Genomic DNA, 26441 nt, shown 5'->3' with positions numbered 1-26441 from the left:
GGTGGGCCGAGCCGGCGTCTGGCCCAGCCACGAGTAGAGCTCCTGATCCGCCGGAAGGGATCCCCTGAGGACGAACTCTTCCTTCCGCCCTCCTTGAGTCAGACGAGGGCGGAAGGCTGAAGGCCCGCGCGCGACCCAGGAACTGGAGCTCGGCCCCGGGAGACTCATTTCCAGCCCCTTGGGTCCCGCCCTCGCCTCAGTCTTTACCGCCCCTAGAGAGGCGTGGAGCTTCCTGGGAAATGCAGTCCCGTGAGGGACGCGGAGCCTCCTGCGGCGATTCTCTCCCCCGCGCTGTCCTCCCCCGCCCGAGCTTCAGCCTGGGTTGTGCAGCGGGACGTGGCAGGCGGGGACGCTGACCCCGCGGAGCCAGCTTCGTCTGCGGGGCAGCGGGGTCCTCGGGGAGGGGAGCGCTGGGTTCTTCTTTCCATATATTTGTACCTGCTCCTACACTCTACTCCTCTACCTGGAGATCTGAGGCTCCAGATCTTTTCCTGAAATATAAAGAGCTCTCTTGTTTTGATTTGTTTTGATTATGCAAGTGTTGCATGCTTAGTGTAGAAAAGAAAATAAAGTGTGAAAAATTATAAAGTTATTTATATCCACAAGGCTAGCTCCCTCAATCTGCTCCAATGTCACTCCCTCCAAGTGACTTCCCCTAATCCTATGTAAACAGCACCCCGGCCATGCTTCTGCCCTGCCTTATTTTTCTTTTATCGCTGCCTGACGGACTTGTGTAATATTTGTCTCCCAGTACTCGAGTATAAGCTCCGTGAGGTCAGAGTTTTCACTGCCCTACTCCCAGCACCTGGATTTGTGTCTGGCACAGTATTTGTTGAATAACTGAGGGCAAAAATAATTGAAGGTGAAAAAATATTCCCAATAAGGCCATTCAGAAGGGAGTATCATTAATATTTTAGCCTGTTCTTATACATCTATGGATACCTGTACTGTAGATCCGGAATCATTCTATGTAAGTATTGTAGGTTGACTCAAAAGTCCATCAAGGATATCTTTGCAGGTCACCCTATGTAAATAAAATGCATCTCTTTTGCAGACTGCATAGTATTCCATAGCATGCAAGTTCCATATTTTATTTTAAATCGCTTCCTCTTGGACAATTAGAATGTTTCCATTTTTCCGTATGTGCAGATCGTTTATGCGAACACCCACCTTCCACTATGTGCTTGAACCATTTGCTGGAGAGCAAATGCCAAGCCTGCTCTGTGAAGGCTGCTAAAGTGGCTGCTGCTGCTGCTGCTTTCTTCCCTCCCTCTACTGGCCCCGTGGAAAACTGCCCAGGGGAAAAAAAAACTTGAAAGTCCCCTTTTCTAGGTGTGGATTTGGGATTTACAGTGTTCTTCCATCGCCCTCTATTGGCAAAGACTAGCATCAATTTGACTAGCGAAGTAGAAAGGTCTACAGGCTGTAGTATCGCAGCGGGTGACAAAACGTGTGTGTTGGGGGCTGAGAAACAAAAAACTGGCACACTTACCATATATATTATCGGGCATTGCTGGCAGATGACAAGTCATTTGTATATGATTACATTGAAATTAATCACCCAGTAGCACTTCTTCTTTCTAATTTTAGTTTATTTTTCTAGCTAGGAAGTATAATCTATAAATAATGAAAAAGTCAACATTCTCTTTCCAGAAAATTTATATTCATTTCCGGAATTTATACTCATCATTTTCTCAGTCTTAGTCCAGAACCCTCGAAACAGTGTCAAAAATTGAGGACAGGGGCGCCTGGGTGGCTCAGTTGGTTGAGCGGCCGACTTCGGCTCAGGTCACGATCTCACGATCCATGAGTTGCAGCCCCGCGTTGGGCTCTGTGCTGACAGCCTGGAGCCTGTTTCGGATTTTGTGTCTCCCTCTCTCTCTGACCCTCCCCCGTTCATGCTCTGTCTCTGTCTCAAAAATAAATAAACGTTTAAAAAAATTAAAAAAAAATTGAAGACAGTAGGCATCATTGTCTTGGTTAATAAACAGTTTTGTGATTTTTAACTGTCCATTGTTTGTCTCTGATATATATTCATGCTCATACTAAGGAGCATCTATTCTCATTTGCAGCAGAAAAGCTACTAGCTGTTCCCCAATATCTGCTTTCTCCCTCTATAGTAAGAATTTGGGGGGCACCTGGGGGCCTCGGTTAAGCCTCTGGCTTCGGTTCAGGTCATGATCTCACGGTTTGTTGAGTTCAAGCCCGTGTCAGGCTCTGAGCTGAGCCTGCCTCAGATTCTACCTCTCTCTCTCTCTCTCTTTCCCTCCCCCGCTCACGATCTGTTGCGGTCTCAAAAATGAACGTTAGAAAAAAATTAAACAATTTTTCAATGGGCACATGGCCGTTCAGAATAAGGAGTATACCTTCCCAGCCTCCCCTGCAGCTAAGTATGGCCATGTACTTAAACTGAAGGCAAGGAGATGTGAGAAGACGTGATTTTTTATGTGTCTTGTTCGAAAGGGATGGGTCATGTCTTCCTATTTTCTTTTCCCCAGCTGCTAGCAGAAATTTGGACCTAAAGGCACGGGCCATGCCAATGAAAGTAACCCCCAGAGGTATCAAAGCAATAAGATGGAAAGTGTCTGGATTCCTGACGATTGTGGAACGCACCAAACTAGCCCTAGATTTATACCCAAGCAGTGATGTGAGAAAGAAATAGATATGGCGTTTAAGCCATTATTGCCTACTAAGAGGTTTTTTTTTTTTTTCATTAAAAATAGATGATAAAGGAGCACCTGGGTGGCTCAGTCAGCTGAGTGTCTGACTTCGGCTAAAGTCTCGATCTCTCAAGTTGAAGCCCTGCGACGGGCCCTATGCTGACAGCTCGGAGCCTAGAGCCTGCTTCAGATTGTGTGTCTCCCTCTCTTTCTGCCCCCCACTCACGCGCATGCGCGCGCACACAAACACCTCTCTCAAAAATAAACACACACCAAAAAAAAATGTTAAAGAGATACAAATACAAATATTTATTTTTATTATTTCCCCTATAGGATACTGGCTATTCAGAATTTCCATGTCTTCCTGCCTCAATTTTGACAGTTTTTAAAGTTTCTCTAGGAAATCATTCCTTTCATCTGCAATTTGTACATGGTATTCCCATTTGATAAAAAAATGTTTAAATTAGCATGTACTGGGGCTCCTGGGTGCCTCAGACGGTTAAGTGTCTGCCTCCAGTTCAGGTCACGATCTCACGGCTGGTGGTTTCGAGCCTGGCATCAGGTTCTCTGCTATCGGTGCACAGCCCACTTCGGACCCTGTCTCCCTCCCTCTCTGCCCCACCCCCACTTGCGTGCTGTCTTTCAAAAACATACATAAAAACATTTAAACATGAGCACGTATGGTTCAATGCTACTCCTTGTTTTGGGATGGTGAGAGGAGACTTTACTGGCGGTGAGATGAGACTCCTTGTTTTGGGACGGTGAGACGAGGGCCTGCCTGGGTCCGTGCTGGCTCTGCAGGCTAGGGCCGCCACACTTGTCCTGACGTAGGCTGACTACCTCCAGCCCACCTGCGCATGTTATCGTGAGAAATACACTTACATCTTGGTTAAGATCCTGCTCTTTTGGATCCGTTATTCGTAGTTGAACTGAATCCTGATTCACTACCTCCTAAGATTGTGAAAGGATTAAATAAGTAAGAGAATATATATGTAAGACCACTTAGCCCAGCACTAACTTTTAACACACAAGAAGTGCTCAGTAAAGAGTGGTTTAGTCCCAGGGAGTTCAGCATCGCCAGGAACCTGTCACCTGGGCATGCCCACAGGAGTGTGGGGTACTTAAGAGGGTGCAGGATTTAGGCCCTCCAGGCCTTTTTTCCATTTTCTCCTTAAGATTTGAGCCAAACTTGTTCTGGTCAGTGGCCTGTGGGGACTGTAGTACTAATCTTCATGACTAGTCCAGAACTTTGTTAGTTGAGAAGAGAAAAACAGGTGCTCTAGGAGGTGACAGAGGTGCAGGCCACAGAGTGCTGTCTTTACAACCCAGGCAAGGGATCGTGTCTGACCACGTGCCACACGACGGCCAGAGGAGGAAGGGTGAACGATCCTCATAACCTCCTTTCTCCACCCTCTGCCACACGCCAAGGAGAAACTTCGGACCACAGTCCTGGGCACTGCCACCTTCTAGCCTCCCCTCCTGCAGTCATCTCCTACCTTCCCTCCCAAGAGAGGTGTCATTTCAGTCTCTTCCTGGTGGCCGGGCCTTTATTCATTCTGTTTCCTGTGCATGAAGTTCTGCCCCCAAATCCTAGTAAAATGGCTTCTTGTCTTTTCCAAGTCTCAGTTTAAAACTTCCCTCCTTGAAGAGGCCCTTTCTGACAATCCGTTCCTAATATTGTTTCACCCGTTCCTTTCTTTCTGATACTTGTCACTACTTGAAATGAATGTTTGTGTCACTTATCTGCATGTCGGTCTCCCTCACTAGACCGGAACCCCGAGAGGGCAAAGATCTTTTCTGGCCTTTTCACCGCTTGTTCCTCAACGTTTAGCAAAGAACGTGGAACACTCGCATTCACTCCGTATCTGAAAAATGAATGAGTGAATGCAGCAAAGCCCCTATTTAACGTTTCCCCGCCCTTTACCTCCCTCCACACAGCACCCAGAGCCACCCCCACACCCCTCGCACTAGCCACCTCAGTCTCCCTGGCTCCCCCCGGAAGAGGACTGAGCTCTCCTTCCAGGCCGTTCCCGCCCCCGCGCCCGGCTCTCCCTGGCAGCACCGTCAGGCCCTGCTCCAAGGCTTGGAAGGTGCTAGAGCGCCGGCCGGCGGGAGGACCGCAGGCGGCCACCGAGCTCCAGTGCAGGGGTCGTAGGTGCCTGCTGGGTTCGGGGTCCCGGAGTCTCCAGCCAGCAACGAGACGAGAGGACTGAGGGCGCCAAGCCGGAAGTGGCTCTGGCCCAGGCCCTCAGCCCTCTGCCCACGTCCAGTCTAGGACCGCAGGAGGCTTTGCATCTCGGTAAGCCCAGGCCGGCTGTGAAGTCTCGCGGGTTGGCGAAGCCGGTAATCCAGCACCCGGTCGTTGGACCTTTCTGAGCCCGACGCGTGGCAGAGAAAAAAAGGGAAATTGTCAAAGCGGAGATTTCCGGCCATTACCTGGCAATCTTGCGGCCCGGGGAGCGGAAGGGTGAGAGAGACGGTCGTGATTGGCCGGGTCCACCGGGGCCCGCCTCTTGCCCCGTCCAGACGTCTGATTGGCTAAGGGCAAGGGTGGGGGCGGGACATTCCGGAACCCATCCTCCTTGCTGTGAGGGCGCCCAGTGAGCTTGTCCCGCTTACGAGACCTTCGCACGCGTCCCGCCTCCCTACCCCGCGGAGTCACCCCAGCAAGGGAAGAAATGCCCCCAGACCGAGCTGGGCCCTGAGCCCCTTCGACCGGACTGGGCCTTGCCTTCGGGCCACACAGGAAGCGGGTGGGGAGCCCACACGGAATATTCCCCGCCTCCGCCCTCGCCCTTCTTTTGACCGCGCAGGCGCAGGTAAACGGTGAGCACCCAGGTGGGGCTCTCCCGAGCCGAACCGAGCAGCTGGGCGGTCAGGTGTGAGCAGAAGCCAGAAGGAAACAGGCCACGTCCGAGCGGATACCCAGAGACACGAAGGCCCTTCCCTGGCGTCCCCCCGCCTGGCCAGCTGCCTCTCCCCCACCAAATCACGAACACCCTTCGGCGTGACATTCTAGGCCCTTCCAAGATAGCTCAGCTGCCTCTGCCGTCTTAGTTGCTCTTGTCAAATATCTAAATTGCCAAGTTCCACTCTTAAAATGCTCCCGACATCTTTGTCCCAGAATGGTGGGCCTCTGGATGGGTCTCTAGGGAGAAGTGGACTGAGACCCACGGAGCCCTTGGTATCATGACCCTCTACATGGTGCTATGAAAAGGGGAAACAGTTTCTCCTGGAGAGCGTGGCGTCGGAGTCCCTCAGAGGCCAGAGTGAAGTCTTTAAATGAGCGTCTGGCGCACTCAACAGATCTGAGTGGTTCAAGTCCTGGCACACTGGTCATGAAGCCCCAGGAAGCAAATAAATACCCACTCTGTGCTAAGCTTGCACCAAGGGACCCACGCTCTCAATAGCGTTGTAGTAAGTGTCTTTCCTGCCTCTCTCTCTTTCATCAGAAAACTCGTTCCTGGGAGCAGCAAGTCTGCTTTATGGGTACAAGTCCCCCTTGCCCCTTACACTGAGCCAAGCAGAGAAATCCCATTTCTGAGTGACCAGATCCCTGAAGACAAGCTGAACGGAGGAAACCGCTTTCCTTGTCGCCTTTTCAAGAAAGAGCCATCTAACTCAACCAGTCCCGTAGCAACCCAACCCTAGATCCCACGGAGACCTCCCAGACACAACCAAGTTCTGCCTGGGCCTCCGCTAGTCAGCAGCTTTCTGGCATGCTGCTGATGACCCACCTCCCACCCCACTTGCCATCTCCAGCTGGGTTCAGCACCCCTGAAGGTCAAGTTTACAGTCTGTCTTACTCTTTTTAGACAGCCCTACCTCGTAACATGCATTAGACAGTCAGTAGTTGTCAGGGTGCATGGAAAGAGGAGTATTCTTTACACAACAAAATTCCTGGACCTGAACCCCAGCTCCCAGCTCACTGGTTGTTGGCTAAATTATTGGATTTCTCTCTCAGCCTCAGTTTCCTCATCTACAGAACTGGGATGGAATCCACTGCTCAGAGTTATGGAGTGTAGAAGCGACATACATACACGGCACTTGGTCTCACACCTGGCAAGCAGCCGCTTAACTGGCAGCTATTACTATCCTCAGTCCAGTCTCCTGTCCAAGCTCCCCTAGAGCTTGATCCATGGACGCAGGTGGAGCCTCAACAGCCTCCCTCAAGCAGATGTCCTCAAGGTCAGTTGATGACAGAAGTGAATGTTATCTTGGGAGCCGAGCTGCAAATCTTGGATAATAAGCGGCTGAGCCCATTCCTCCCCGGGGGGGAAAAAAATAAAGAATGGGAAACAGAAGCTACAGAGGTCAAAAACCAGAAGGCCAAGAGTAGAAGACCCAGGCAGAGGCAGATAGGGCAAATTATAAAAGACATGTACGAAGAGGCCAAGGAGGTGAAAAGTAGCAGAGGGAGCTGGCGGCAGCCTTTGAAGGCACCAGGAGGGCCAGTGGTCCCTGTTAAGGGAGGAATCCTCACTGGATTGCGGCTGGGCCCCAGTGGAAGCAGATGGAAAATGTTCAGTCACAAAACAGGCTTGCGGTGCCTGAGACAGGAGACAGAGCACCAGACAAAGAACAGGAGTTTCCATGCTGGCTCAGCCCTGCTCCAGCTCCCAAAGAGAAGAGCCGGGGGAGGGTCCAGGGCTCAGCAGTCAATGTGCCCGGGACAAGAGTGATGGCAGCAGGAGCAGACCGCCCTGGCAGGGGGACCCACGGTCTCAGAAGTGGCTGGTTGGCTTCAGGTTTCTGTGCCCAGAAGCCTTTGCTTGTAGCCTTAGGGTCCTGATGCTTTGGAATGGCCCCAAGCCAGGTCAAGGCTGGGGACGGGAGTACCCAAGCCCCACAACCAGGATTTCAGGGAAGCCTCAGCCACGTTGGCGCCAACGTGGCTGACCCGGGAGCCCCGGGAGTCGGCGTCACCACCGGGGCCCCCACGAGACAGAGCATAGTCGGTGGCTGGAACTCCAAGGCCTTTAATTCGCAGCTAGCTAGCGTGCCTGCGCCTCGCCCCAGCTCCTCCCCACGGTCATGCCCCGCCCCCATGCCAGCACCTCCCTCTCCCTGCCCACACCCCCTCTCACGCAGCCCCCGCGTCTCCCCCACGGCCACCCCCCCACCCCGCCTCCTAAGTGGGAGCCGGCGGGGGTGCCGCCAGGGCCCCCGCCGCCCCCAGCATCAGCACGGCCAGGGCCTTGGGCCCCGTGGTGTGGATCTTCTCGTGCCGGTGCAGGTTGGAGCGGCGGCTGAAGCTCTTGCCACAGAGCGGGCAGGAGTAGGGCCGGACGCCGCGGTGGGTGCGCTGGTGGGCGGTGAGGTGCGAGCTGTGGCTGAAGCTCTTGCCGCAGTCGAGGCAGTGGTAGGGCTTCTCGCCCGTGTGCGTGCGGTTGTGCGCGATGAGGTTGGAGCGCTGGCTGAAGCACTTGCCGCACTCGGGGCACGGGTAGGGCTTGACCCCGGTGTGCGTGCGCTGGTGGGTGACCAGGGCCGAGCTCTGCGTGAAGCACTTGCCGCAGATGGGGCACTTGTGGGGCTTGGCGCCCGTGTGGGTGCCCTGGTGGGTGACCAGGTCCGAGCGGCGGGTGAAGCGCTTGGCGCAGCGGTCGCACACGTAGGGCTTCTCGCCTGTGTGGATGCGCTGGTGCTGGATGAGCGTCGAGTGGTGGCTGAAGCTCTTCCAGCAGGACGGGCAGGTGTAGGGCTTCTCGCCCGTGTGGATGATCTGGTGCTGGATGAGGTGCGAGCTGCGGCCGAAGCGCTTGCCGCAGTCCGTGCAGGCGTAGGGCTTCTCGCCCGTGTGCGTGCGCCGGTGTGTCACCAGGTGCGAGTGCCAGCTGAAGCCCTTGCCGCACTGCTCGCACGTGTACGTCTTCTTGCCCGCGTCCCCGTCGGGGGCCAGGCCCTCCTCGCTGCCCTCGGGGGTGGCCGTCCGCCCCTCTCTGGGTTTCTCTGGGAGGCGGCCCTGCGGGGCTTTCGCCAGGCTGGCAACGGGCGGGGCCGGTTTCGCCGGCCTCTCGTCTGGGGGGCCCGGCTGCGCATCGTCTCTGGCTGCCCCTGAGCTCTGGCCGCTGGCCACCTGCTGCCCGCGCGGCAGGCCGTTCGCCTGCGCTCTCCCCACCCTGCTTCGGAAGGACTTCGCGTCCCGGAGGGCTGCCGGGGATGGGGCCGGCTCCTCCTTCCCCACCTCAATGGCTCCTGGAGAAAGAGGGTTTCCGGCAAGAGAGAGACTTTGGTGAGGGACCCAGCGGGACTCTGGAGATGGAGGTAAGAGCAGGGATCCTGGAAGTAAAAGCCACCCCCTGGAGAAGACGGGGAGCTGAAGGCCCTCCCCTGGAAGGGCCGTGTGCCTGAACCCCAGGGGAAACGGAGAGTCCAGGCTGAAGAGGGGCACCTGGGAGTGACAGCAGTGACCCCACCGCCCCGCCCACCTGCCACCCCTGCACGCACCTGTCTTCTCCTCATCTCCCATCTGCCGGCAGGAGCCCGAGGCCTCACCCTTGCCCTGTCCTTGGGAGGCCCAGAAAGGTCTGCTGAAGGGAAACCCTGGCCAAAAAGAGACAAGAGATGCTGCGCTCAGTCACCAGGCGGCACAGCAGGGGACACCCCCTCCCCACCCCCACCTGCCAAGGACACAGCTCTGCACACGTGGGGTAAAACTAAGCGAGTTCAAACATCACTTGGGGTCAGGTGTCCACCCGTCTCTAGGAAGCAGGTTCTGGGGTAACTGCCAGACACGCTCCTCTCAGGGCTGAGCTGGGCCCCATCTAGTATCCCTGAATGAGCGCCAGGAGTAACGGGAGAGGGGGCGCGTGAGGCCAGCTGCCCACGACCCCCTTATGGCACACAGGCCCCCAGCAGCGGCCCAGCAATGTTTCCCGCTCCTGCACTTTCCCAGACCGTGAGCAGAAAGGGCTCCCGGAGGAGGGGCAGTGAAGCCAAGTGGGAGGGCCTGGGCGAGGAGACTGGCTGTGGTGACCACCCAGAAGTCAGGGACCAAAGGCAAACTGGCCAAGTCTCCTGGGGCGTGAGCCTGGGGATTCTGGTCAAGTCAGTAAGAGAGCGGAGGAGCCCAGCCTCCAAGCCCTGACCCCAGCCCTGCACCGGGGAAGGAATGCGTTGGACCAACCGGTGGGTAGGGCATCCGTGAGGCTTGCCGTGGGCTGCAAATGGGTGCTGGGTTCCCTGTGATCTCCCAGGACTTGCCTGGACCTGCCGGTCTGTGCCCCGGGCATGGTTAACAGTGGGTGGTGAGCAAGCCTGAGATAATTAAAGGACTGAGCTGCCCAGACCCGGAGGCCCACCATCAGAGTCAAGGGGGGATTCCCAAGCCAGTGTGCAACTGACGTGTACTGACAGACAGACAGACTGGATGAATGAAAGAATGAATGACAGTCAATGAACGGGTGCTCTGAGTTTTCCATCCGACCTCGTAGAATTCTGCCAAGAAAACCAGAGTCTGAAAAAAGTGCTGGGACTTTGCTTACCGTGAGAACAGTGTCCTCTCCAAGAGGACAGGCCCCTCGGGGTGGATGTGAGACAGCAAGGGGTCTGGGGGCCTGGAGAGACGAGCTGACCGTGACCCGCCCCACCCCCCGGCCAGCAGCTCCCGGTGCGGAGCCCAGACACCGGTGTCCGCGCAGACACCTCTCACACGGGGCTCGGAGGGGCAGGAAGCTGGAGTGGAGCGAGCACTTCCGAAGAGCCAGGAGCAGAACCCCCAGGTCAGTCCCCCCCCCCCCCCCCCCGCGGAGCCGCTAGCCAGATGGGGCTACCTCAATTCAAGTTTGCGCTGATTAAAGTGAAATAAATAAATAAAAAGTAGCTCCGGCCACATTTCTCGTGCTGAGCGGCCACATCTGGCCCGAGGGCTCGTGGCTACCACGTCAGCACAGCTGGAGCGCACGTCCTTCACCAGGAAGGTGCCGTGGAACGGCGCGGTCCAGAGGAGCGGCGCGAAGGACTTCGCGCCCTGGAAGGGGAGGAGGAGGTAAGGGTGGGAGGGCCCCACCTCGGGCACGACCCGGCCCTTACCCAAGGACAGCCCGTTCCTCTTCTGCAGGACGTCCCTGTAGAAGTTCTGCTGCGTGTGGTCCAGCCGCCCCCACTCCTCCCGGGAGAGGTACAGGGCCACGTCCTCGAAGGTCACCGGCATCTGCAACAACACAAAACGCCCACTCTCCAGGACACGCCAGGACCCCCCAGAGGGGCACCATGGCTCCAAGAGGAAGGCGACCCGGCTCCCGACCCGCTGCCCCGAGTGAGCCCCGCCCTCGCGTCTGCTGGTGAAGCAGGACGGCCGCCCGAGGGTGGCTTCGCGGGGGCAAGAACGAGGCGGCTGTGTACAACCCGGGAGACAGAAACAAGCGTCCCTTTCGGGCGCCGCAGCCGAAGCTCGGGGTCTCCACGCACGCTCCCCTGCAGCCCCCACCCTCCGCTGGCGCTCGCATCCAGGGGACGATGTGGTTCCTCCACATCCCTCTGCTGTTCCTCCAGCCCTGGACTTGGACGGGGACACTCACCTGGGACCAGGCGGTGAGGAGCGCCGCAGCCATCTGCCGGTCTCTGGTCCTCCCCTCACGAGAGAGCACAGGGATCTGGGGGGAGGGGAGGGCTGAGAGAGGACAGAGGTGCTCAGGGCGGCCGCCTCGCCCCGCCTACCAGGGACACCCCCCGCTGCCTCAAACTGCACCCCGACCTGACCCAGGAAGAGGGTCAGTAGCCTCTGTGCAGCCTGAGGCTCCGAGGCTGTGCGGGAGAGGCGTGTCGGGGGCAGGTGCGCACACATGCAGGCCTCTCCGTGGCGGGAGAGCTCGTGCCCTCCCCGCCTCTGCACCAGACGCCACCTCTCCCCACAGCTGCCACCGAGAAGGGGCCCCTCTCCGCGCCCCTCTCCATCCCTTTCCTCACCTCCTCCGGGCAGGAAAAGAGCTTTGTCCTTAGAGCCCTGGCTTAGGGACACCCAGCCCTGCTCTCCTCGGGCCCTGGCCCCCTGCGATGCCCCCTCAGGCTGTGGCTCTTCCGGCTCCGTCTTGATGTGGGGAGACTCCTGAGCGGCTCCCAAAGGCACCGTCTCCTCTGACTCAGAAAGCATTTCTTGACGAGGATGCCCATGACCTGGAACCTGGGAATGACAGCCCCCATCAGCACCTGGGCAGAGAAAGGGAGACGCAGCCGAGCCCCACACCCGAGGGGCCTGGCAGCGGCCGACACCCGGGTGGCCAAACACACCCGAATGCAACTCACTGCTGGCCTGGCTTCCTTCTCCCGGCCCTGGGGCCCCGCACGTGCCTGGTTCGCCCCCACAAGGCTGGGACAGCACGGGAAGGAAGGGAGGCTCGAGGCCGGGCCAGGGGCGGGCTGGCCAGGTGCCCACAGAGCAGGTGTCTCCTCCCCGTTCCAGCCTCATACCTCCCACAGCAGTGTGGACGGTTCCCCTTTCATGTCAGAGGACACCAAGTGCGGTGGGCTGAATGGTGTCCCCTAAATTTCACGTCTGCCTGGAACCTCACAATGTGACCTTATTTGGAAAAAAAAAAGGTCTCTGCTGATGTAATCAGTAAAGGATCTTGAGATGAAATCATTCTGCATTTAGACTGGGCCCTAGATCCAACGACCAGTGTCCTTAGAACGAATTCTAGTTGTTTTATGCCATCCAGACATAGGAAACGAACACACCCAGGCTCAGAGATCGACCATGGCCCAAGATTACAGAGCCTGTGAATTCTCAGCCAGCACTTGAACTCCGAGTGTATCTGATTCACAAGTCAGCCCCAGGGCCACCATTTCCTGAATATGACAGGAAGGTATCATGTGGCCCTGGGCCATTTCCAGCCTGACTCAATTCGGTCACGGAAGCTGGAGTTTTTTTAGTTTGGAGAAACAAGTCCAAGGGTACCTCTAACTGTGCCGAGGCCTGTGCCCACCTTCGTCTGACAGAAGGAGACCTCCTCCCGGCTCACCCCTGCAGCGCCACCCGCCGCAACTCGTCCAGGGTTCTCCAGGGTCCTCCTAATTCGTCCCTTCTTCACATCAACCTCGGGTGGGAAGGTCAGGCAACCGGGGCTTGATCCAGACCAGCCCCTCGCTCGCCGCTCAACCCTGAGTGGGCACTGCCTTCCCACAAACCTCAAGAGCTTTGGGAAAGTCACTTCCTTTGCATTGGGGAGCTCCTGGTGAGGCCTCATCATCACCCACAGCACAGGGACTGGCCAGGCTTCTGCTGAGAACTCAGACTTCTCTCTCCACACCGCCCCCACGTCTGTGTATATCAGAGCCCCAAAGGGAAGACCCTCAGGCCAGGAGTTGAAGGGCCTGGGAGCCACACGAGCCAGGCAGCCTCCAAAACTCAGCTACTCTGCCTCACGCACAGATCCCCTGTGAGAAAGAGCTGCCTACTCTGGAACATTCTGGATAAACACAGAGCGGTGCCAGAAATCATTACTATAACTGTACTGTGCGAGTTGACAGAATCCAGCAGGAGAGAATGTCAGGGGCGTGCGAGGCCCAGTGGGTGTTACAAAGGCATCGTGGAAGCGAAAGCACACAGTGTCGACACGTCTTTGTACCTTCTGTACGAAAGTGCGAGACGTAACGCAGATGGTCCCTGACTCTCAACGGCTCAGCTTAACGAGCTTTCGCCTTTATGCTGGTACAGAAGCGGCACACATTGGGTAGAAACCACACTTCGAAGTCTGAATTTGCCCCTTTCCCTGGGCTAAGCGATGTGTACCACGGTCCTCGCTCAGGACGCCAGGCGGCAGGAGACATGGCTTCCGGTCAGCCGCATGGTCACGAGCGTAAACGACCACAAACCGGTGGCCATTCTGTCTCCCTCCTTCAGCACGGTGTTCAGTACATCACGTGAGATACTCAGCACTAAATTATGAGATCGGCTTTGTGTTAGGTGGTTTTACCCAATGTAGGCTGCTCTGAGTGTTCTGAGCACGTTTGAGGTAGGTGAGATTAGGCTCTGATGCTCAGTAGAGCATGTATTAAATGCATTTTCCACTTAATAATATTTTCAGCTTACAGCGGCTTTATCAGGATGTGAGCCCATGGTGAGCTGAGGGAGATCTGCTCTTGATTTGTGCTTGTCCTTACACCTGCTCGTTGAGGCGATCTGTTTCTCTGATCTAGGATCTGGTTGCTGTGGGTGTTGTTATTGCACATGTTACAATAACGATCTGGGTGAGACAGGTGGCAGCAGCAGGCAGGCACAGGGTATACATTTTATGGACGACACACCTGGTTCCCAGAAGCCAGGGGACTTGCCCAAGGTCACACACCTGGCTGCAGCTGACTCATATCCCTTTGACTCCAAGCTCAGGGGCCCAGGTCCTCCCGCAGGGTGTAATTACACACATGGGCAACAGGTACAGGAAGGAGACCAGGTGCTCAGACCCAGGGAGAGAGGAGACGGGGTGCTAGGCAGGAGGGAGCGGAGGGTAAACCGGGGCTCCCCCACGTGCGCTGGGCACAACCTCACCAGTTGGACCCCCACGCAGGCTCCCCGCTATTTCATGTAGCCTTTGGCCGACAGACTCCTGAACTCAGCAGGCAGAGCCGAGCAGCTCTCTGGCTGTCAATTCCCAGTGGAAGAACTTTCTCGCCATAGCACCAACTCCTCCCATCACCCCCATCCGCCCCAGTGAGTCTAAGTCTTCCACTGGCGTAGACACCCTACCTTGAAAACCCCCTCCCGCTCCAATCCCTTCCAGGGCATGCATCCCTCGCCCAGCGCCCGGTCCATACCTCTCGGGCTCTCTCCTTGTCCTGGGTAGCCTGGGCGGCCCTGCCGTCGGCAGACATCTCTATCTCAGAGGTAGAAAGCACAGCTCCGTCGTTTCTCCTTCTTATTGGCCAAGCCCCCTCCAGCTTCTGGCCGGGAGCCTACCAGAGCAGAAATGTAAGTCAGCCATCGTCTCCTGGACACCTCCAAAGCACCCTGGAAATCCCCACGCAAGCCCAGACCCACGCTTGGTCCCAATCAGAAATAAAGCCTCCCCAGGTGCCCTCCGGTGACCTCATTCTCTCTGGTGTTGTTTGGTCCCTCACTTGACAGAATGCTGTTTCGTATCATCCCCTTTGTCGCTGAAGCCAGAACTCTGCATCTCAGAGCAACCAGTTAGGGAAAGCCAGGGCTGACTCGGCATCTGGATCTCCTGTCATCAGGAGCCGAAAGGTCTGCAGAGACCGTACAGAACAGGTGCTGGGTGTGACCCCACCCATCACAGCCGGCTCAGCTGAGGAATCTGGGCTCCCGTCTCCCAGACGCAGGGCACACACAGCCTGCGCTCAGCCTGACTCCGCCGCCCGGGATCCAGAAATTGAGCTGCCGGGTCTCAGCAGCCCTCCCTGCAGCGGTAACCACCCGACGGGGACAAGAGTCCATCCTGTTCACGGGCCCGGATGGCCCACGTCCTTCCCCTTCCCGAACCTGGGTCCGGGCCCCCTTCTCTCCCCACCAGCCTGAAGCCTTCCACCTTTGACCCCGTCCCCTCCCACCAGCTGGCCACCCGCGTGGATCTCGGGATCCAGGCGCCCTCCCCAGCGCCCCTCTCACCGAAGTGGAGGCGGAGGGGGCACCTCGGGCGCTGGGGGCCCCCTCCCCCAGGAAGGGAGACTCCACAGCCTACACCGGGCCGGGGAGCCGGGTGGAGACTGGGATTAGGGACAACAGGAAGTCCCTCCCATATCCCGTTCCCCACGCAGCTGCAGCCCTACAGGGTTCCCAGCTTCGAGCGTTCCGGGGCTGGGGTCCGGAGCTGGGCTGCACCTGCGCTAGGCAGGGACCTGAGTCCTAGATCTGCACTGCCAGCTGACGATCGCTTTACCTGGTACGTTCTTGTGCTACCAGTAGAGCAGGATGCGGAGATGGGAAAACAAATTCTGTGGGAGGACCGGATATTTGACGTTTCAAAGAAGGCACTGCGGCTGTCCTCACAGGACTGAGGGCACTTTTCTGGTAGAGGGGCACGATGGTCCTTCACAACACACAGGGCTTCTGAAGGTCTTATGGTCTCTCACGGTCCTGGATTTCACGTAAGGCGCCCAGGCTGGTGGGCAGGTCAGGTCGTCTGGGCTCTCCCCAAGACTGGCACGGAGTTCTCTCGCCCTCAGAGCAAACTTAGGAAATAGATAGGCCCAGGAACTCTCCTCTCCACCACCCCCCACCCCATGCCCCACAGCTTGAAAAGATGTGGGACCAATCTGATTTTTCTAGATCTGCTCTCCCCCAGCTCCCTCTCAAGGCCAGGGAGAGCAGGGGTAAAAGGGTCTGACCCAGCTATATCAACAGGGGCCCGGACTGCATACCCCACCACTTAGTCTCTGTTTTCCATTTGGACCTGAGAACTAAGGCTCCCAAAATGGAGGACAGAGACTGCTCTTTGCTTTCTAGGGTGAAGAACCCATCTCTCCTCTGAGCAGGGCACATGGGTCAGAGGAAAGGAGTGGGGCCAGCTCTGGGGTCAGATTCCAGGAAACATTTCCATGCCCGTGGCCTGCGGCCATCAGAGTCCTCTGAGACGCGTCCTTTCATCCAGGACCAGGCACAACTGGCCCCTGTACCAGCCTATAGGCGTGCTGTGGGCTCACAGGGGTTTAATTTCCTTAATACTTTGTTTCTAACATTTAAAAATGAGTAGAGTTCTCATAAAACTGATTTTCTTGAAAACAAGCAGATCATCGGGCAACCCTGGACTCATATTCCCCACCTTCAGGGCCTGCTCTCATGTGGCTGCATTTCATCTACACTTGCCTCCGCAGCATTTTGAATTTGCAACCCTGCTTTTGGAGTTAAATGTGTTTTAGGACTCTGATCTATTCTACCGTCACTCTGATGAACAAAAAATGTTACCCCTGGGGTTTGTCTCTGGTCATTATTTCCAGGCATCTTAATCTTCAAGGTAAAGAGGGATGTACGCAGTTGTAGCAAAAGTCAGGAGTATTTTCAAGCCAGGGGCACCTGGGTGCCCCAGTCAGCTAAGCGTCTAACTTCGGCTCAGGTCATGATCTCGCAGTTTAGTTTGTGAGATAGAGCCCCGCGCTGGGCTATCTGCTGTCAGAGCGGAGCCTGCTTGGGATTCCCCCTCCCTCTCTTTCTGACCCTCCCCTTCTCGCACAAACATGCATTCTCTCTCTCTCAAAAATAAATAAACTTAAAAAAATTACTATTTTCAAGCCAGCGAGCTATAAACTGGAAAGTGACAGGGGGCTGTGGAAAAGATGAACTATTCATTCTGTGTTTCTCCATCAACAAGAAGCATGACAAGCATCCGGAGTAAGGGAATTCACTCCTGAGGCCATGTCAGTGGCAGTTCCAAGAGTGCACTGAGTCCCAAAAATGTGGATACGTCTTGACTCTTGGGCAAATGTTTCTCTACCAGACAAAAGGGGCCACTTCAAGGACTCTGGGGAAGCCGAGCGGTTTGGATCCTACCACGGGATCACCTAAACTGGACCAAATGAAGTCTCAACATTTATTTAACGGTTCGGAAAATATTTATTGAGCACCTACTATATGACAGACATTAGCCCCTTCTTGGACGGGAGAGTAGACGCTTCCACAGTCTAGGCTCTAGGACTGAGCAGGTCTAGGGGGAAGCAAATGTCATATTTGCTGTGTGGGAATTGAAGTCCCTAAAAGACTTCAGAAAAGCACCACGGAAAGGTGGGTCAATAAGCAAAGCAGAGATCAAAACTCTAAATGCCTCCAGGAAGCAGGCAGGACAGCATATGACGAGTGGCTTGGATGTAAGATGGCAGTCAGAGCCTCAAGAAATCATATTGTATTCAAAGGGGGCAGTTGGGGGCTCAGCATTGCCAAAGCTTAAAGACTTTTTAAGAGAAGCCAAAAAAGAATTAGATTTCTATGTGAAATGTCCCAACTTTTAAGTGTTCATGATTAAAATAAAAAATTTAAGAACTCTGTACAACCCCAGCAGAAAACACCTGCTGTCCAGCTCACAGGGCACCAGTCTAGAGATGTACTCACCTCAGAAGCCTGTCACAAGGATAACTACCATGGATGGAAGTGCTTATCTGAGCTTCAGACAGGGAGAACACTCAAGGAAGGCCAACTCCAATGTCTGGCGGCTTCACTGAGCTTATGAGGTCACCTTCAGCAAATAAATCATGATCGACCTTCAAAGATTGGCCTGAGAACTGACTCAGGTCTTACAAAAGCACTCAGAATAATAAAAACTAGAAAAAGAAATCATCTGAAGTAAGAAGAAAAACGTTTCCTTAAAGGAAAAAAAAAAAAAAAAAAAAAAAAGCTTGTACTAATTAAGGCTGATAAGCCAGGCTGGAGACAGGGTAATGGCGAGATCAAGCCTTAGGAAGGAGAGAAGATGGGGGGGGGGGGGGGGGGGGGGGGAATAAAGGAACGTGAGAAAGGCCAAGAAAAACAGGAATCATCGAGTAAACAGCACAGCAAATGTTAACCATTGAATAAGAAGAAAAGGGAAGCAGATAGGTGGGGCCCCAGGAGTAAAGATATTTTAAAGAAGAAAATAACGAAGAACCCCCAGGGCCACTAAGAGCAGGGCGTGGGCGCTCACGCGGCCAGCGGCCCTCTCACCCCCGGAGGGGCGGCGGCACGCCCGTGACCCCGTCCCTGGACGCGAGGCGGCCTCACAGAAACTCGTCCCAACCAGCTGGAGGCCCAGGAGCCCCGCAGTCTGCGGAACACTGACGCCGGGAGCCCGTCGCCGAGGCAACGACGCCGCCCCGCCCACGCGCCCACGGGACACACCTTTGATTGGCTGGTTCCCGGTGGCTCCGCCCATCCTGCTCCCCAGGGCTCCGCCCCGTCGCCTTACCCGCGCGCTCCCGTCCGCGCCCCCGAGGGACAAGCCTGCCTATGGGGGGAGGGTCACCCTGGTGCCGCCTGCCCCAGGCCGGTGTGCCCGCATTTCCCGTCCGGCTGCCCCATCCCAACTTCCGGTTTCCCGGCTCCCTGGCGGCGCCCGCCTCTGGGCACCGTGCGTGGGGACAGCCGGCGCGGGTGAGGACCGCAGGGTGGACACACACTGCGGGGCGGGACACATACGGCGTCCCCTGTGGGGAAACTGAGGCTGTCTGCGCGCAGGCCCATGCTGCTGACCCGCTCCCTCTGTGTGACACATAGCTCATTAAATATAAAAACACAAAGAAAACATGCAGCGCATTAGCACCAAACAACCATTCATCAAAGGAGGGGAAGCAGATTTCATTCGGTAACTGCTGACAGCAGGAAAAAGAGCTGAGCTCCCTCCGACTTGTGCAGAGGTGACCGGGGTTTCCAAGGGAGACCGAGGGAGGGGAGAACAGGGCTCACTAGAGTCAGAGAAGTGAACGATCACAAAGAGCAGGCCAGCGTGGGTGCGACTAGGCCAGGCGTGTCCGCTGGCAGGTACGGAAGTCAGGAGTCTGGTATTTACAGCCCTTCGTCCTATGGCAGTCTCCCCAGCTCACTTCCCAGCCCTCAGACTCCCTCCTCTGCGTGCCACGTGGTCCCTGCTCAGAATCTTTTACATTCTTTTTACTTCACTTTGTACGAATAAAATGTAGAGCTTCCATTTGTTTTTACTTGATCTCATCCTTTTAAAAATTCAATTTTTGTGAATGCTTTGTTTTATTTATTTAAGTTTCAAATCCAACTTAGTGAACATAGAGTGTAATAACGATTTCAGGAACAGACTTTAGTGATTCATCACTTACATGTAACACCCAGTGCTCATCCCAACACGTGTCCTCCTTAATGCCCCTCACCCATCCAGCCCATCCCCCCACCCAACACCCCGCCAGCAACCCTCAGTTTGCTCTCTGTATTTAAGAGCCTCTTATGCTTTACGTCCCTCTGTTTTTATCTTATTCTTGCTTCCCTTCCCTTATGTTCTTCTGTTTTGTATCTTAAATTCCACCTATGAGTGAAATCACGTATTTGTCTTTCTCTGACTCATTTCGCTTAGCATAAGACACCTTAGCTCCATCCATATTGTTGCAAATGGCAAGACTTCATTCTTTTTGATTGCCGAGTAATATTCCTTTGGATATATACACCACATCTTCTTTATCCATTCATCAGTCCATGGACATTTGAGCTCTTTCCATACTTTGGCTATTGTCGATAGTGCTGCTGTAAACATTGGGGTCCGTGTACTCCTTCGAATAAGCACTCCTGTATCCTTTGGATAAATACCTAGTAGTACAATTGCTGGGTCATAGGGTAGTTCTATTTTTCATTTTTTGAGGAGCCTCCATACTGTTTTTCAGAGTGGCTGCACCAGTTTGCGTTCCCACCAGCAATGCAAAACGGGTCCTCTTTCTCCACATCCTTGCCAACGTCTGTTGTTGCCTAAGTTATTCATTTTAGCCATCTGACAGGTGTGACGTCGAATCTCATTATGGTTTTGATTTGTATTTCCCAGATGATGAGCGATGTTGAGCATTTTTTCGTGTCTCTTGGCCATCTGGATGTCTTCTTTGCAAAAGTGTCTATTCATGTCTTTTGCCCATTTCTTCACTGGGTTATTTGTTTTTTTGGGTATTGAGTTGGATAATTTCTTTACAGATTTTGGATACTAACCCTTTATCTGATATGTCGTTTGCAAATCTCGTCTCCCATTCTGTCGGTTGCCTTTGAGTTTTGCTGATTGTTTCCTTCACTGTGCAGAAGCTTTTTTATCTTGATGAGGTCCCAATGGTTCACCTTTGCTTTTGTTTCCCTTGCCTCCGGAGATGTGTTGAGTAAGAAGTTGCTGCAGCCGAGGTCAAAGAGATTGTTGCCTGTTTTCTCCTCTAAGATGTTGATGGCTTCCTGTCTTATGTTTAGGTCTTTCATCCATTTTGAGTTTATTTTTGTGTATGGTGTAAGGAAGTGGTCCAGGTTCATTCTTCTGCATGTTGTTGTCCAGTTATCCCAACACCATTTGCTGAAGAGACTTTCTTTATTCCATTGGATATTCTGTCTGCTCTGTCAAAGATTAGTTGGCTATACATTTGTGGGTCCATTTCTGGATTGTATATTCTGTTCCATTGATCTGTGTGTCTGTGTTTGTGCCACTGCCGTACTGTCTTGATGATTACAGTTTTGTCATACAGTTTGAAGTCCGGAATTGTGATGCCTCCAGCTTTGGTTTTCCTTTTCAGGATTGCTTTGGCTATTTGGGGTCTTTTCTGGTTCCATAAAATTTTAGGATTATTTGTTCTAGCTCTGTGAAGCATGCTGGTGTTATTTTGATAGGGATTGCTTGGGAATGCTTTATAATGTAGGGGGGGAAATCAGCTAATGATAAGAATCAGGGCCCTTGGAAAAATGGCTGGTCCTAGCACCAGAGCAAGAAATAGACAAGATGAATCTATAGATGGTGGGAGGGGAAACCGGACAGGCTCTCTAGAAGTGGCAGAATATTCTAAAGCTGAAATCTACATATGCTGTGACAGAGCGATTCACTCCTGGGTAGAACCCAGCAGTAACTCACATTTATGGTCACCAGAGACATGTAACTCCAAACCAAAACCCACCAACTGTCTAGCCACAGTAGGATGAACAAATAATGCACCAGGAAATACCGTTCAGGGAAAAAGCAAAAACATGGATTGAGTCTCCCACTGTGGAGTAAGGCCGGATGAAGAATTCCTTGGGGCACCTGGCTGGCTCAGTTGGTAGAGACAATGTTGTAGGGTCAATGCGACTCTTGATCCGAAGGTTGTGAGTTCGAGCCACATGTTGGGTGTAGAAATTGCTGAAAAATAAAATCTTAAAAGAAAAAACTTCTTATTGTGTGACTTCATTTACATGAAGTTCAAAACCAGACCAGACAAACCTGCTGTGGTGGGAAGTCAAGATGATGATTATGGGGGAGGGAAGTGGCCAGGAGGGCTGGAATGCGAGGGCTGTTTTCACCTGATGCAAACTCATGACACTCTACATTTTTGGTTTGGCTACATTTCTGTACGTTACACCTAAAATTTTTCTTTAAAATAAAAACAAAAACAAAAAACGGGAAAATGGGTGCCTGGCTGGCTCAGTCAGTGGAACATGCAGCTCTTGATCTTGAGGTTGTGAGTTCAAGCCCCAGGGTGGGTGTGGAGATTACTTAAAAACAAAATTATAAATAGGGGCACATGGGTGGCTCAGTTGACTGAATATCCAACTTCGGCTCAGGTCGTGATCTCATGGTTCATGAGTTCAAGCCCCACACTGGGCTCACTCCTGTCAGCGCACAGCCTGCTTCAGAGCCTCTGTCCTCCTCCCTTTCTGCCCCTCCCCGACTCAATATAAATAAGCATTAAAAAATTAAAAAATAAAATCAGGGCACCTGGGTGCCCTGAGCCACCTGGGCGGCTCAGTCGGTTGAGCATCTGTCTCTTGATTTCCACTCAGGTCATGATCTCGCAGTTCCTGGGTTCGAGACCACACTGGGCTCTGTGCTGACAGTGCAAAGCCTTCTTGGGATGCTCTCTCTCCCTCTCTCTCTGCCCCTCCCCTGCTCGAGTCAGCTATCAAAATAAATAAATGAACCTAAAAAGAAATGTAAATGAGGGGCGCCTGGGTGGCTCAGTCAGTTAAGCATCCGACTTCAGCTCAGGTCATGATCTCCCTGCCGCCTCCCCCCCCCCCAACGACCCTGCTCCCGACCCAGTTTGTGAGTTCGAGCCCCGTGTCAGGCTCTGTGCTGACAGCTCGGAGCCTGGAGCCTGCTTTGGATCCTGTGTCTCCCTCCCTCTCTCTGCCCCTTCCTCCACTCATGCTCTGTCTGTCTCTGTAAAAAATAAATATACGTTAAACAAAAAAAAAGTAAATGAAGCGAAACCAGTTAGGCCATTGCTATGGTCCAGGCAAGTGACAATGGAGGCTTGGACTCAGATGACAGCAGCAGAAGTCAAGAAACGGGCAGATTTGGAAAACGTACGGAACTCGGCGACGGATGAGATGTAGGATGAGGTAACTCAAGGGGATCCGGGATAAATCCCAATTCCTGGCTTGCGTGACCGAATGGGCTGTACTACATTTACCGAAACAGAGAATACCAGAAACAGAGATCTGATGTGAAAGACGCATCGAATCCACATTTAGTGAGGACGAAGCGGAGCATGACAACAAAGCCACTGTCGTGGAGCGTGCGTTTCAGTGGCCGTGTGCGTTTGGCTTTGAAAATGAAGACTTTGGGGGCATTTATGAGACACCCAAAGAGTTGAGAAATGAAATATAAATACAAGGATATTGGCATTGAGAATGGTTATTGAGGCCACAGTGGCTACGACACCAAAAAGGGAGGTATATTAGTTATTTATTGCTGTGTAACAAATGATCCCCAAACGTGGTATCTCAAAATAAATACTTATCATCCCATGGTTTCCGTACCCTACAGGGCTTAACTGGGTGCCTCTAGGTCCAGGTCAATAGCTATGGTCAACTTGTCTGCTTGACTGTGGGGAGAGGGTCCAAGGTGACTGGCCTTGGTCCCTCACCACAAGGGCCTCTCCTCAGACATGGCTCGCCCAGGGTAAGCAAGCAAGAGATTGAGAGAGCGCGCATCTGAGGGCCCCCAAGACGAAGCCACGGTCTGTTTACAACAGAATCTCAGAAGTGACACCCCTCCCTCCTGCTGGATTCGGTTTCTTAGAAGTGAATCACTAAATCCAGCCCCCCCCCACACACACACACACAGGCAGTGGCTTACACCGGGGTGGGTCAGAGCAGACCCAAGGTCACCGGAGGCCCCCAGGCCGGAGCCGTGCAGAGTGCCAATATTTAATGCTCGGGCAAAGAAAGCGAAGCTGGTGAAGAAGGCTGAGAGGAGACAACGGGAGAAACAGGGAAAACAGAAGATAGAGGATAGGTAAAAAGGAAGGAAGACAGAAGATCAAATCCACTGAGCGGTCAACTGGGAACCAGTGACCCGCTGAGACACGCTGTGTGGCTGACAGTCCCGTGCGGGGACAGACAAGAGCCAAGCAGATAGAAAAGCAGCGAGTGAATCACAGTCTGTGGCAGGTGCTGGGACGGGAACAGAGCGCGCTGGGAGGGGACACTTTAACAAGGGTGGTTTCCACGAGGCGACGGCCGTTGAAGATTGAAGAGGAGGTCTTTGCTGAGGGTCACACTGAGCTGCGAGGTGCTTCGGGGGTGTCTTTAGGACTCAGCACCACGGCAGAAGACATCAAGACCAAAGTCAAGAACGACCAGACCGCCCCTTTTGACAGCCGCTTCCCCAACCAGAGCCAGACCCGGAACTCCTGGCAAAACTACCTAGACTTCCACCGCTGTGAGAAGGCGATGACTGCTAAAGGGGGTGAGGTCTCCGTGTGCGAATGGTACCGGCGTGTGTACAAGTCCCTCTGCCCCATGTCCTGGGTGGCAGCCTGGGACGACCGCTGGGCGGAAGGCACGTTTCCCGGGAAGATCTGAACTGGCTCCCCGCAGCTCTCGTCTGTATTCCATCCTTCTCCTAGGGCAGTGAAGGGAGACCTGGGTACATGGTGATCCCCACCCTGGGATCCTGAAGCATGGCTTAACTAATCATAAATACTCGTTGGAAAAGTTAAAAAAAAAGAAAAAGAAAAAGATTGAAGAGAAGCGGACAAAGGGCGAGGGTGAGAGCCTCCTTTCCAGGCCAGCATGGCGAGGTGGGATCGAGCTGGTGTGTCCAGAAACAGAAAGGCAAAGGAAAAGAGGGCAGAGGATGTGACCATGGTAAGAAGAGGTTTTAACAGTCATCTTTCCCTGAGCTGGAGAAGGATTTCTCCCCTTTGCCCTCAATTATTCGAACTGGAGGAATCCTACAGAAATAGAAAATAAGGAAAACGTGTCTTTCTTCTGCAAGCTCTCTCTCTCTCTCTCTTTTTAATGGTTATTTATTTAGTTTTGAGAGAGAGCAAGCGAGTGGGGGAAGGGTAGAGAGAGAGCGGGAAATAGGATCCCAAGCAGGTTCTGTGCGGTCAGCGCAGAGCCTGACATGGGGCTCGAACCCACAAACCGTGAGATCATGACCTGAGCCAAAAGCAAGAGTCAGACGCTCAACCAACTGAGACACCCAGGCGCCCCTGAAATCTCTTAAAAGATGAGAGAGGAAGGTTCCATCAGTCAGGCGCTCTTACTGGCCTGGCTGATACTAGACCTGAAGTCTTTTTCACATTTAATAAGAAAAGTTGTACACCTGAAACTGATTATAACACTGTGTGTTAACTATGTTGGAATTAAAATTTAAAAACGTAGTTAAAAAATAATTATTAGCGGCATCTGGGTGGCTCAGTCGGCTGAGCCTCTGACTTCAGCTCAGGTCATGATCTCCCCATTCGTGAGTTTGAGCCCCGCGCTATCAGCTTGTCAGTGAAGAGCCTTCCTGGGATCCTCTGACACCCCCCCGCCCCGTCCCTGCCCCTCTCCAACTTGTGCTCTCCCCTCTCCAAAAAATAAATATTTTTTTAAAAATGTAATTTGGTGTGAACTTTAAAAAATTCCAAGGTAACAACTAGAATAGTTTAAGTGTGCATTTTCAAGATAATTTTAGGAGATATTGAAATATACCCCAAATAGGTAGATTTTCATTAAAAATCTCTCTTTTGGAGGTTTATCACTCACTAAGTGGAAATAAATAACAACTCAGCAATTTCACAAGAATTTTCGTCTATTACTGAGTAATGCTGGGAGAGGGGAGTGTAGGGGACTTCAACGTTCAATAAGCCCTTTTTTTCCTGCAAAGTAACTTTAGTTAATGAGAGGAGTCCAAGGAATCCCAGCTTTGGTGACCCGGCGTTGCCCAGACTGTAAGCCTCATGGGGGCAGCACTTGTCTGTTTAACTCGGCACTGGGTCCCTGGGGTCAAGGACAGTACCAGACACAGGAGGGAAGCAAACATTTCCCGCAGGAATGAATGAATGAATGAATGAATGAATGAATGAAATGGTGCACAACCGCGATGGGCCAGCAACACACAGGATTGTTAGCCAAGCCCATGCTCGGCCACAGGTTTAGAAATGGAGCTGGTCTCCACCTCTCTGACATATTTCCAGGAGAGGTAGCATGTCTGAGTCGGAGGCCTGAAAGTCAGTGCTAACAGCGAAACCCGAGCCTTCCGGCTGAGCCAGTTCCCCAGGCCCTCCCTGCGCGCCCCGATCCTTACCCGTGGAGGCCACGTTCTAGCAGTTCTTCCCAATCATATCCATACAGGCCCGGTTGTCCCCACACCCAGGGCTCAGACATGGCCACGTCCTCGAAAGCCACAGCCACGGGGAAGCAGGTCAGTCTTGGGGGAAGGGGCAAGTCAGGGACGGCCGGGAGGGGTCCAGATCTGGGTGTGGGAGGCGCCTCCGCCCGGGGGTTGGCTTTTGCGGCCCCTGCCCAGGAGGTGGAGTTTCTAGGCTCCTCCCTGGGGTGGGGTTTCCCGACATCTCCCAGGAGGTGGGCGGTCGTGGAGCTCCCGGCCACGCCCAGGAGGTGGAGTTTCTAGGCTCCTCCCTGGGGTGGGGTTTCCCGACATCTCCCAGGAGGTGGGCGGTCGTGGAGCTCCCGGCCACGCCCAGGAGGTGGAGTTTCTAGGCTCCTCCCTGGGGTGGGGTTTCCCGACATCTCCCAGGAGGTGGGCGGTCGTGGAGCTCCCGGCCACGCCCAGGAGGTGGAGTTTCTAGGCTCCTCCCTGGGGGCGTGGTTTACCGACCTCGCTCAGGAGGTGGGCCGCGGTGGGGCTACCGGGGCTGGGCGCCTGCACACTCTGCGTGCTGTGGGTCTCGCGGGCCGCCTCCTAAGCCATTTCGTCTGTTTGGACACGTGCCAGCTCTGGGCCAGGT

General features: G+C 54.0%; 2 protein-coding genes and 1 long non-coding RNA gene across 8 annotated transcripts; 1 reads left to right on the top strand and 2 right to left on the bottom strand.

Annotated features, from left to right (window-relative positions):
* Window positions 1-2945: 2945 nt before the first annotated feature.
* Window positions 2946-5085, bottom strand: LOC115503812. The gene is made up of 2 exons (XR_003965516.1): window positions 4636-5085; window positions 2946-4525 (listed from the first exon to the last, which is right to left on the bottom strand). It is a non-coding gene; the product is annotated as an uncharacterized LOC115503812 (long non-coding RNA).
* Window positions 5086-7779: 2694 nt separating this feature from the next.
* On the bottom strand, window positions 7780-26205 carry ZNF205 (zinc finger protein 205). 6 transcript variants are annotated; one of them, XM_030300204.1, is made up of 9 exons: window positions 15226-15344; window positions 14718-14846; window positions 14415-14552; window positions 12072-12180; window positions 11571-11784; window positions 11183-11274; window positions 10695-10815; window positions 9111-9206; window positions 7780-8858 (listed from the first exon to the last, which is right to left on the bottom strand). In XM_030300204.1, exons 4-9 carry the CDS (start codon window positions 12102-12104, stop codon window positions 7792-7794), a joined length of 1623 nt encoding a protein of 540 aa, XP_030156064.1. In that variant the 5' UTR covers window positions 12105-12180; window positions 14415-14552; window positions 14718-14846; window positions 15226-15344; the 3' UTR covers window positions 7780-7791. The 6 variants fall into 6 exon arrangements, with proteins under 6 accessions (XP_030156064.1, XP_030156058.1, XP_030156061.1 ...); XM_030300198.1 differs by lacking the exon at window positions 12072-12180 and having other exon boundaries at window positions 14686-14846; window positions 15226-15343; XM_030300201.1 differs by lacking the exon at window positions 12072-12180 and having other exon boundaries at window positions 15226-15343.
* Window positions 22501-24197, top strand: LOC115504526 (cytochrome c oxidase subunit 6b-1-like). The gene is made up of 2 exons (XM_030301539.1): window positions 22501-22586; window positions 23583-24197. Exons 1-2 carry the CDS (start codon window positions 22501-22503, stop codon window positions 24061-24063), a joined length of 567 nt encoding a protein of 188 aa, XP_030157399.1. The 3' UTR covers window positions 24064-24197.
* Window positions 26206-26441: the final 236 nt, after the last annotated feature.

Source organism: Lynx canadensis, chromosome E3 (genome assembly GCF_007474595.2).
Source record: "Lynx canadensis isolate LIC74 chromosome E3, mLynCan4.pri.v2, whole genome shotgun sequence".
Lineage (NCBI taxonomy): Eukaryota > Metazoa > Chordata > Mammalia > Carnivora > Felidae > Lynx > Lynx canadensis.
This window is presented reverse-complemented; position numbering and strand designations above follow the sequence as displayed.